At 41.2% G+C, this 12458-nt stretch overlaps 1 protein-coding gene across 1 annotated transcript in view; it reads left to right on the top strand.

Moving 5' to 3' along the window:
* Positions 1-4437, top strand: part of fat3b (FAT atypical cadherin 3b) — a gene marked incomplete at both ends in the record, with an annotated part of 59698 nt that extends 55261 nt beyond the window's left edge. The window contains 3 exons of the mRNA XM_079282801.1: positions 141-200; positions 441-479; positions 3695-4437. Of these exons, the coding sequence (XP_079138927.1) occupies positions 141-200; positions 441-479; positions 3695-4437 (842 nt within the window). The remainder of the gene's footprint in view (positions 1-140; positions 201-440; positions 480-3694) is intronic.
* Positions 4438-12458: the final 8021 nt, after the last annotated feature.

The following is a 12458-nucleotide window of genomic DNA, read 5'->3' as shown; positions in this document are numbered from 1 at the left end:
TTAGCTGTATTAACATATTGAAAAACAAGCTGAAAATAGACTTCTCTCCCTCCCCACTATACCATGACATTTAACCTTACCCTATTCACAAATGCACTGACATTGTCTCTGTTCTTCTTCTGTTTCTGTATTCTGTCTAGCCTCCATAGTGACAGTCATACGTCTAGTCAATGACGCTGTTGATAATATTGAAAGTGAAGGTATGAAAAATATCTTCTGTTAACTCCTCGATCTCTTTTGTGTCTGTCTTCTGATGCCAACGTGTTTGTTCAGTGCTGCAGCTCTAAGACATAATGCTCTGGAAGCAGCCACTCCTCAACTGTTCAGCATCCTGCTTAGATTTCCAATAGATTTGTCAGTTTCTGACACCGGATCTCTGGTTTTTGTGTTGTTTGTCTCGGCCTCTCGCTGACTCAGTCTCTCTCTCTCTCCCTTTGTAGTGTCAAACATGGACAATGAACAGCTGCGGAACAGCCCTGGTGAGTGAGATGAAAAGCAACTTAAAAACATCTTTTAAACTTTCCATCCCTTTGGCCTTATTTCTCAAGCCGTGATCCCCAAAGCCAGCCTGTTGTGTTCTTTACATTCTTTCCTCTGAATGACTTTATCATACCCTGTGCAGCACAGATTACCATTTCTGTTCATGCACATTTTTTGTGAACCAGACTTGAATGTACATTTAGGTTCCCAGTTTCTTCCGACAAATGTTTGGTTTCATAACCAAATATCGATGGATCCTCATTAAGGATGTCAGTTTATGTTTTGGTTTTATGTAAATCAATAAAAAGCAGATTTAAATGATCAACATCAGCATTGACTTAAAATAAATGCAGGATCAGTTGGGCTCTCTACACTTCCTCCTTTCAAACACCGCTCTGCAATCATGAGTGGATTAATAAGTAGCAAAACATCAGTGTTCTCCCAAATAACATTCATAAATATCATATTAATATTGTGACCTTAATATTTACCCCCATTATATATATTAAAAAGCTTGTGGAAAATGTGTACTTAAGCTGGCAACGGCAACACCCCTGATATCAATATGTCAAAGATGTATATTTAACATTTTATGTTCGTGTCAGCTCCAAATGTTACAGGTTGGGATTGATATCAATATTGTTAATTAGGCTTCCACTAAAAACTGCAGTGTTTGGCTTTCCTAGCCAACAAACGCAGATAAATATCTTAATTGAATCTTGGTGTTGTACTTATTTAACTTTTGAAAAGGATTCAGATTCTGCAGCGCATTGTTATTATTATAAAACAGCTTTTGATCAAACAAAAACATAAAGGCATGATCCAGTTGCACCTGCTGCTCTTGTCAGTTGCTTGTGCTATAGTCCTGAAACCAATATTAACTGGCTCACAGTTAGTAAGTCTGTTTGTTCTCAGTTGCATCTCATTAACTGGGTCCACAAAGCATTGCATTACCCAGAGCAAGACTGCGTTCATGCCTCGGTCGCTGCCAGCAGAGTGAAGCACAAGGAGCTTTATTTCAGCCAGAGAGAATTAATTGATGACGGGAAGTGTTGTCCAGTCCTTCGTTCCAAATAACCCAGTGGGCTCAGTGTACAAACACCTTTTCCAATTTTAGCTATGTGCAAATGTCAAAATAAGTAACAATGACCAGACTGTACAAGCCAAACATAGCTTACTGCAGAAACAACTGCATGAACAGGACAAATATGCCAATATGACGAGAGAAAGAAAATTGATTTATGTTTATTATTCTCCATTTGATTTATTGATCCTGCTTGCATGAGATAACGTGTGTACAAATACAGTGTGCATGTGCATGTATGTGTCTATATTACGCTTTATCAATTGTGTTGCTGTGTGCATCTGTCTGTTTACGTGTATCTGTGATGTGCTAAATGGCTCTCTGCCAGCCTCCCTCTTCCATTATCCGGTTGTCTTCCGTGTCATAACTCACCGTGTCTTCCGGCATTCAGTCGTTTCTTTGAGAAAAGCATTTTATCATCAAAAGGCTTCCTTTCCCATGAGATGCTTGTCTTGTTTTCCCGCTTCACTGACAGCAAGTCGCCACCTGCAGAGCAAAGATGGGATTTGTGTAGAGTTCATCAAAGAGTACATTGTGGATTGTAAGAACATTCATTCATATTGTATGAATTATTATTTTATTTTACCTTTTCATTTGAACATATTTCAACCAGAGATAGAGATATTTCAGCAGCATGGAGCAGTAAGAACTCCCACATGGTGTGTGGTTTGTTGGCAGGGCAGTCTATTAGATATCTCTGTCCACACGTGTCATGCATTATACACCAGGAGCTGGCACTGCTTATGAAGTGTCCCACACAGACAATAACCCCCCCTGGCTTCTCTCTCCCTTCATCAACATGATGTTTTTTCACTCACAGCTCATTAACCTAACTATGAATTATGCAACCTGCATGCTGTAGTTTTGTAGGAAGTAGCGGATTAGTTCAGGGGTTGTGTGTCAGTCCATTTGACAGCATGAACTCAGCTGTGGGAAAAAAAGGAACTTTTGTTGACTGATTTTATTTGCACATTCATGAATTCTAAATGAGAAGTGGAGCAATTAAACAACGTAAACACGCAGTCCCACACAACACGTAGTAAACTCCATCGTGAAGACATTTACAAGCCTGCTGCATCAGAGACACAAACAAACGTGCACGTACGTACTCTCAAACATGCAGCACACACTCGCATGCACAAACACACTCACAGACACGGAATTACCAACCAACACATTTCTATGAAAATAAAAAGAGATCAAGGGAGTAGATAATGAGCCGAGGGAAGGGAAAAGAGGAGAAACACAACAAGCCAGAGTATATGCACAAGCAATTTATTAATGTTGGGAACATTGGCTGATCTTTTTTTATCTTTTAAAAAAGGCAGAATGAGGAGGATTTGGCTGTTGCAGTTTGTGAACAAGTCAAAGGTGGCCTCTCCTCCCCAGCTCAAAGATACCAGAAGGGTTTGGTTTAGTGTGCTCGGGTGAAAGCCAACCCCCGATTCTTGTTATATTGGAACAAGCTTTGTGCTGTTGCTGCTCCATCTCACTATATTTGCGTTTATTCAGCCCTGTGTCCATTTTCGCAGTTGTCCCCCAAGAGGCAGATTCCAATCTGGCAACCCGTTGCTTGCTTTTCATCAAGGACAAAGCCCAGACATGTCCCAAACACAGCAAAATAATGAGAAAAAGTTTCTGCAGATACACACACTCTTAGAAAAGGACATAAGAGATGATTGAGAGGATCATTTCTGTATGTCTATGCTTTTTTTATAAAAGGCACCTTGTTTTTCTGCTCCTACAGTTAGTTGCTGTGGCTTAAGGAGAGCAGAGATGGAATCCGAGTGGTTCAAGTGTACATCTTCAGATCAGTCCCTTTAGTAACTGAAAGCCTAATTCACTGCTGTCAACTCACCTACATCCTGGAGATAAGATTGCCATCTATTGTTAGTAACGTAACACACACATTCAAGAGATAACTACATACTTCCAGTGATTTGGCAGCAGTTGTTTGTCCAGGGAACAAAGCCGCAGGCTCCTAACACAGTCTGTTAACTAAAAAAGAAATCTTTTCTGAAGTCTCTTAAGTAGGTCGCTTCTACTTGTTGTTCCATTAAAGATGTACTGTTAATCACTGAAAGTCCTCCAAGCTATTGAAAAAGGTTTATTTTGTCCTTTTCTTTTCAGCATACCGCTGGGAGGCTTCGAGTCAGACTTCGAGCTGGTTGTCACCATCACGCCTGCGTCTACCAGAGGTGGGATCCCATTACAACCTCAGCGAGACCCACCAAAACATCAGGCGAGGAGGCAGCACACGGTCTCTCCAGCTGGACCACAAAGTGTTGGGCTACGGTGGTGACAGGGGCCGAGAGCGGGGACGGGAGAGCGGGAGGAGGAACTTCCAGTGGGAGAGAAATCAGTCGGGTGAGTGGGAGAGGAAACGCATCCTGGAAAGAGAAGAAAAGAGAAGGAACAAAGGCAACATGAGCAGAGACACGGGGGCCTTACAGGACCACAGAGACCAGCAGCAGGGGCACGGCCATGGCAGCTGTGAAGACAGCTCCTCGCCTGTTTACGAGGAATACCGAGAGTCCAGCCATGACCCAGAGCAAGGTGAAGACACAGAGAGCCTTTATGACACTCTACCCCCAACCCGACCGGCCTACGAAGGATACCCGTTAAGCCCCGCGGGCATCAACCTGCATCCGGCTCAACTTCTGCCCCCCCTAAGGGCGTGGGACTCACAGACAGGGGAGTGGAGGGGATCGCAGGAGGATCGCGGTGGGCTCGGCTCCAGCAGTCTGGCAGGTTCTGGGGATGAGCTACAGAGATTACTGAACCTGGTGTCCCTCGGGGCCTGGAGAGCCAGGCGAGTAAACAGAGCCTCTACCCAATCTGAACCCTCAACAGACTGGGATGAATTTAAATGAGCACACAAGACTGTTTAAAACAAATAGATTTAATATTCCTTTATAAATGAAAGAGAGGCAATGCCCCACTCTGATTGTACTTGACATTTATATTATTACACCGTTGGTCCGCCACCTCAAAATAATTAAAAAGGTGAATATTACCATTTATACTTTGATCAACCCCCGTTATTATCCCGCTGCAAGCAAACGCTAATCCACCACCAATCCCCCGGCTCATTTATAAACTGGAGGAATGAGACGAAATATATGTGTTCTCTAGACACCTTCACCTGTGCAGCGGGAGAGTTAGTGGAGATTGGCTGTGAATCAATTGCATTTGTTATTTATGGAACGACTGGAGCACTGCATTTATCAACATCAAAATATGGAAGAAACTCTGTTTTAAGATGATACCAACGTATGAACATGTTATCGTGTTTTTCATACTTTGTTCTTTTAAAATCATTTTCTTTGCTCAACCATGTACCAGTTGATGCATTTATTATTTTATTGGCACATGCTGGGGGTTGTTTTGAAGAAAACTATTCGCCCACATCCCACATATATAGCCTCAGAGATGTTATTAAGATTACCAGACGTTGATACCAGGAGATCTGTATTCATTCATTTCATTGTTCTATATTTATTTATGAATTACACTGTTTGGTTACTTGGGACCGCCTTCATGAACACAAGCGTCAGGCTCATATAGCTATGATTAAATACAGCACTTTATGTAATATTACATATTTTCTGTTTTACTCATACAACACAGAAGCTGCTCTGCAGTTATGAAAGACAGTAAGTGGAAATACACAGATTCACTTATGCATACAGATTCTGATGTACATATGTACCTTGTATATATTCCCAAAAGCTGAACTTTTAGCAGAATTTAAAATGAATCCCACTTTACTCTTGGTATTAACATGTGATAGGGATTGTGTGCTAAAAGACTTAGAGAACTATGTGGCAATGCATCCTCCGTGAAGTACAGAATCATTCACCCAAGACATGCACACACGGTTGCCTCACCGATAAATGCTGCTGTGTTCCCATTTCACACACACAAAAAGGTAATGTAAACTCAATGTTAAACAACTTTGGAATGCAGGCAGAACACACAGGTGGGCGCTCGGAGTATTTATGGATTAACATATTCATACCTGCAGTTCAGGAGAGTTGTGGATTGTTAATGAGCCAGACTAAATGTCTGCTGTCAGAAATGGCTGCACTAATCTGCCTTCATCTCACGTTTCATCTATATCCTCTAACATGACTCCTCATGTTTCATTTGAAAAAGAGTGAAAAATTGGCAAAAAAACGCTCCTATGGTGGTGGAGAGAAAACTATCTTACTTAATGATGTAAACTGTAAACAACATACGTAACAAACTGTTTTGAGCTCTTAATAAAAAGGACATAGAAGTTATTTACCAGGTATGAATGCAAATCATCCACACTGTACATGCATATTCATAAAGATGTAACACTGAAGAAAGAAAAGCCCTCAAATGAAATGAAATGGAACAAAAAATACCATTAAAAGATTTTTAATCGGAAATTTCTTTTGTTATTAAAGTGAAACGTTATAGCCAGTGGAGAAATGGATTGATTTGTTAATGCAAGAATGTAGTTTTGTAAGAATAACTGTAGAAAATGTTCGGTACTATATGGAGTAACTCTTTGGAAGTACTGTAACAACCAACACCAATATAACCAACATACCAACTGACAGGTCTTAACATATTCATGATCAGGCTGAGTGTGACCTAATGTATTGATGCCACACATGTATGGTGTCCATCCATCCATCCATCCATCCATCCATCCATCCATTCATTCATTCATCCTCTTCCTTTTCAGATTTACTCTGTAAGTCGGTTGCTGAAGCGTGCAACAGATATAAAAACTTCCTGGACAGGTCAGACTGACAACAAAAAAACATTCACACCTGTGGGCACTTTACAGTTTCCACTTCACCTGGCCTGCATATCTGTGGAAGGAAACTGGAGCACCGGAAGGAAACCCACAGGAATACTGTGAGAACATGCAGCCTCTGCACAAGCAAAACCTAGAACCTCAATGCTGCGAATCAACACTGCTAACAAGTGGGCAACCTTTGCTGTCAAGTTTAACTTCTCCATTGACATCCATTACGGTCGAATCATCTCGCAAATTACCTTTCAAGACTGCTGGATCTTCAGTTATTTCAAGTGGCTGATGTGCTGCAGCACAATGTTCGTGTACCAGTGTGGATGTTCAAGGACTTGAAGAATATGCCATCAAGCAGATTCAAAACTTAACTGGAAAGAAAATGGCATATTAAGAGTGACTATGTTGATTTGGTGCGCTGTAGCAGGTGAGCTATATCTCACTACGTGAAATAAATAACACCCCAAAAATATTTAATCGTATCAAGTTAGTCTTGTCACGCCTCTTATATGTATTTCTCTCCTTCCCGACTGGAATCTGGCAGGTTTAGCAGAGCTTAACGTCATCCATGTGCAGGGAAGACATGAAGGCATAAGAATGTTTAGTTCATAAACTATAATAAGAAAATAACACATTTTATTTTGAAATCATTTGAGATTATTTGGAGAGTGTGTTATGATCGTAGCTAAGATTGCTTTGGCTGTCTACGCTGAACAGTTGAGCTCATTTCAGCGTTATCTTGCGCTTCCGTTTCCCTAAGGACTGATTTCTTTGCCGACTTGAATAGATGTATCCGGCTTATTTAGTGTCAATCTTTGTTTCTTTGACTTTACTTCTTCACTGACACAGTGCTATGGTAAAATTCTGCAGACCATGCATCTTTAAAAAGCACCTGTCTGAATATAATACTTTTGCTGATTGTGCAGAAATTTGTTATGAGTTTGTTATCAGCCACACATGAAAAATGCAAACCGCATTCCACAGCCTCACTGCGTATTTGTTTGATAGAACATGCATCTCTGCTCATAATCCACATGAACCAATACGTATTTATTGGTGACAAAGGGTTGAAGGCAGTCACAGGTCAGTTTGCTCCGTGTCTACACTCAGCACTCACTCTGTGTGTAGCTAACAAGGAAACGGACCAAGGAACCTTTGTGAATTTTAATTATTGACACACAAACTTTGTCCTTGTTATGAATGAATGAATGAATGAAATGTATTTATGGAGCGCTTTTCACAGACATAACATCACAAAGTGCTTAACAGAGCAGAAAGTTAAAAGCATGAAAAACACAATGTGACCCTCGGGTCAATAAATTACATACACAGAGAAAAATAAAAAATAAAAAAATAAAATAAAAAATTTTAAAACACATTTTAAGAGCAGGTCTAGGACATGGGTTTTTACTCAAACGCCAGCCTAAACAGGTGGGTTTTGAGCTGTTTTTTAAAAGTATCCACAGTATCTGCGAGGCGTAGAGTTGCAGGCAGAGCATTCCAGAGCCTCGGGGCCACTGCCTCAAAGGCTCGGTCACCACGGGTCTTAAATCGTGTGCGTGGGACCGACAGAAGACCTCGAGCGTTTGACCTGAGAGTGCGGGCGGGTGAATAGGGGCGAAGTAGATCAGCTACATAAGCCGGAGCCTGACCGTGAAGTGCTCTGTAAGTGATGGTGAGAATTTTGAAGTGTATCCTAGATGCTACAGGGAGCCAGTGGATCATCCAACCCTCCTCGGATAAACACCACTAGGTTGACTGTCTGACAGAAAACATTCCCATGGTAACCAGACATTCCCCTGATCATGTTTGTTTTTTATTTTCCGTGTCACACACACACCCACGTTTTGGCCAATTAAGGGGCGAGGAAGTGTATATATGTGCGTGTACTATACGTGTGTCCATGCATGTGCTGAAGTACAGATGTTTGCTCAACATGCCAGCTCCCAAAATACTCTAGGTTTCTTGAATGCAGTGCAACGTGTATTGTGTATGCATGCACTGAGATAAGTCAGGATTCAGTGGTAGAATGTGTGCCTGAAGATCTTAGGTTAGAGGGAAAAAATTAATCTTTAAAATGATCTCGAAACATTTCAGGAATTGCGTCATTACATCCCAAGTCATTTACTGTTTGCAGGGTACATTTTAAGAAAACCAGCAGCTGCAGCAATGGCTGTATTTCCATGACAGCAATCACTTTGTCAGAGTAAGTGTTACATTTTTTGAACAGTGGATATCACTTTTGAGTGAAACACTTCATATATATTTTAGTGCATGCCAGTTTGTGTCAGTGCAAAAGATGGAAATAGCTCATAGTCAAATGTTGGCTGGCTTGATCCACTTCTCTCTCTCTCTCTCTCTCTCTCTCTCTCTCTCTCTCTCTCTCTCTCTCTCTCTCTCTCTCTCTCTCTCTCTCTCTCTCTCTCTCTCTCTCTCTCTCCCCCTGCAGGAACCATGAACCACAAACGACTCAAACATGGCAGGTACAGGGCAGAACCTGGAAGGAGATGAATCCGAAGCCCATGAAAAATAAATCATGCAGTTTTGTGTTGAATTCACGTAACATTTGTCACTGCAGGAGACATTCTAAAACTCATTCCAACTTTACAGACAAACTAATTATCAGGCTGCTTTGCTCCCCAATGAGATCATAACACCTAACTATGTTTCCTCTATTACCCCTGCCTGCCACAACAAGCCACAGACCACACAGAAAGAGATTTTCCATCAATTAGCATGATATGCAAAAAGTTGTCTCAAATGATCACAACTGAAAGCCTCAAAGGGGTGCAGGCGGCATGTCGGCTCTCTCTGAACCCACCTATTCATTCATGTTTTGTTTTCTTGTGTTCATCCTGCCTTCATTTTGGGTCTTTAGAGGGGGAAAAAGAAGAGTTGTTACCCACAAGACATGCATCCTTACCGGCAAAACCTTACATAACATTACCTCCGCCTCCAGCCGTATGCGTGGTACACACAGAATCAACAACATTGCGAACACACTTCAGGTATAAATAGTCCTGCTGTCTGCTGTCAGTTTCACAGTTTATTGTATTATTCAGACAATGATCATGCGACGTGCCGAGAGGTTCCATGCTCTCTCTGGCACACTCTTGAAGACCATCTTGCTTGTTTAATGTATTCCAAGCATCCTGGCTGTCCTAGTGACAGGCACAGGGTCAAACCAAATGCAAATACGAGGGCGTCCGAGAGATCATCCAAATCATCCACACTGTACATGCATGGACAGGGGGTCCAAAGGGATGGACACAAGGTTGAACAGATGTTACATAAAAAAGGAGTTGGGAAATAAAGGATAGATCATGTAAGAAAGGTGTGAGATGTACAGAGAAGTGGAAAACGTATACCATTCCCCAGTTTCTGCTTATTGAGGGGTAGCTGTGTGGGTGATTATAAAACCATGCTGTTCTCAGTAACACCAGGATTACACACACACTGCCAGACCTAATCTATGTGCCGAACATCTGCTTACGAGGTCTGCGCTCTCCGAATACCCTTACAATTCTCTAGCATATGTCTGCAAAAAGACACAGCGTACTTCACGTCCTTTATTGGATTTTCCGGTGTCAAACCTCTCAACTGCTGGTGAACATTATCACATTTATATTACATAAAGACTCATTGTCTCACACTTTCTTTGGATGGAAAGATGTTTTTTTTTTCCATCATGGCCACTTTCTGCAAAGTACACACGCAGCAAAGAAAAAGCTGAATTTCACGATCAGAGATATGTTTATTTTACCGTCTATAACTCTTGGCTTGAGCTCTGATGTGCTGATTTGACAGGGGCCTTCAGTGTTAACACTCCCCAATGTGTTCTGATCTTGTAAAAAAAATGCTGCCTTTAAACAGAGGTGAGGCAGAATGATGGCTCAAAAATGCTGCTGCGATATTTGGCTGCATCATGGGCCTCAGAGCTCAGCTCGTTATCTGCTTTGGCTTTGAGGAATTGACACAGTCGCCCTTGAGATTGCTGAGATCTGATTTTGGTAAGATGGAGGTCTGCTCTATAATGTGCTTTGATCATCACAGGTTTTTATGCTCACCAGCAGAATAATTATCCGGATTTGCAACAACTGTACAATTTGAATAAGGTTTTGTTGAAGTGTGTAAATGTGGAATGCCTGTGAGAGTAACCGTTACAGTCCATCTAACGACTCAAATGTAATAATCATTGTGAACAAACACCTAAAATGCAACTAGAGAGTACAAAACTTCCAAAAAAGAATTCATGCTGTGACATCTGAAGACTATTCCAAAAAGGTTCTACCTCTGCACTCTAAGTCAGTTTCCTTGTTGTTGTGATAAAAATGATAAGCTAATGTCAGCAATTCCCACTTATACTAAAATCTTTTTCAACAGTTCTTGGTTTAGGGCCCATTTTGCACACGATTCCAAAGAGTATTTGAGATTTGACACCAAACTATGAGCTGACCGACCAATATACAACAGATGCAATTCCCAAAAGATATTCAAAACAAATCACTCAACACAACAAAACCAAGTTTTGCCAAGTTACGTCTCAAATTATGATATCCCTTTCAAATGGTCTGCCCTTGATGAAAGGGTTAATACATTTCTAACATACATTTCTTTTTTTTTTGTGTGCAAATATTGAGTGATTATTCTTGAGAAAGGGTCACAGGTTTCTCATTTTCAAATAAACCATCTGCCAAAGTTGGTGTGTCATCTACAAATATAAATGTGACGCTATTAAAAAATATATTATTACAAGAATTGATCAAATATGCAGTTATTATTAATGGCAACAGGTTGCTATTCAAACACATTTTGGTCAAATGACCAATATTAATACTACAGAAAAAAGTCATCCAACAGTTGACATATTTTAGTCCGACTGGGCTGACCGACAAACATATTTTGATAATGTGGGTTATATTATAATGCACTACAATATTATCACATGTTGTATCCATACTGAATGCTACTCAAAACTGCAACATATTTCTCCTCCAAACCGGTCATCTCAGTGAGTGTGTTGCTTTTATGCATGACAATACAAATATGGTTACAGGTGTTAACTTCAACATACTGTATAATGGCGAAAAAGATATGTACCGACAGCATACTATTGCCAAACTATTTTTCCTTTGTTTTCTTGAAAACATACTCAGACATTTGTTTTGGTGGCATGCATCTGGTCATTCAACGAAACTTTGTGCAGAACACTGGCTCTGAGAGTGAGCCAACAAAGACTCAGCAATATTGAGGACAGGACAGCAAAGTCATGCTGTCCTGTAGAGAACAGCACAAAGAACAAGGCCAGGTATGCTCCGCGTTCTTGTAGAGGACAGTGTTGATGCCCAGTTGTTGTGGCCAGTTTGTCTGCTCATCATTCATCCACTTCTGTTTCTGCTTGAATATTAACAACAATATGATTCACTGCCATGAGTGAGCATGCTTAAAAGTATCGAAGGTTCTTTCAGAGCGGGCAAGCACAGTAATCCCATTGGTTATAGATTCAGAAGTCTTTGAAGCATGTCCACCATACACATAGGCATAGCACAGCATTATCAGCATTTTGCAGTTTTCATTTCGCCAATTTATTTTGTGTACATCACATCATGCCATTGGTTTTCTTGATGTGCGATATTGTATATCGTTCGGCCCCTGCTTTTGACTTTGTCTCCGTATTCAAAGTGTGCCAATCTGATTGTGAGGTCAGCCAGAGCTTTCTGTCGCCTGGTCATCACATCACCCTGCTTTGAGGCGGTCACTGCTGCTCTAATCTGTGCCTGCTGCTGTGCTTGAGGGGCATCTGCTGCAGCCATTCGCACAGTATCGAGGAGTTAAACAAGTCAATGGCGCTCGCCTCAATGTGTCGCCACAGGCACTGACAGTATCAGGGACGTATGAATCTACTGGATCTGATGGAGAGTTTGAGTGCACTGTTGCCCCCAGTTGGGGTAAATGGGATACACCTGCCACCTCCACTCGCTCTGCTGCACTGTGCAAAAAGTGAATCAACAATTCACGCTGATGGATGCATTAATCGGTTAAATGATATTACAATAGTGTATCGTGTTCGCAATTGAAAGACTTAGCGCCAGCGGTGTTTAATAT

Source organism: Melanostigma gelatinosum (genome assembly GCF_949748355.1).
Source record: "Melanostigma gelatinosum genome assembly, chromosome: 14".
Taxonomy (NCBI): domain Eukaryota; kingdom Metazoa; phylum Chordata; class Actinopteri; order Perciformes; family Zoarcidae; genus Melanostigma; species Melanostigma gelatinosum.
The sequence above is the reverse complement of the archived record's forward strand: the minus strand, read 5'-3'. Positions and strand labels throughout refer to the sequence as shown.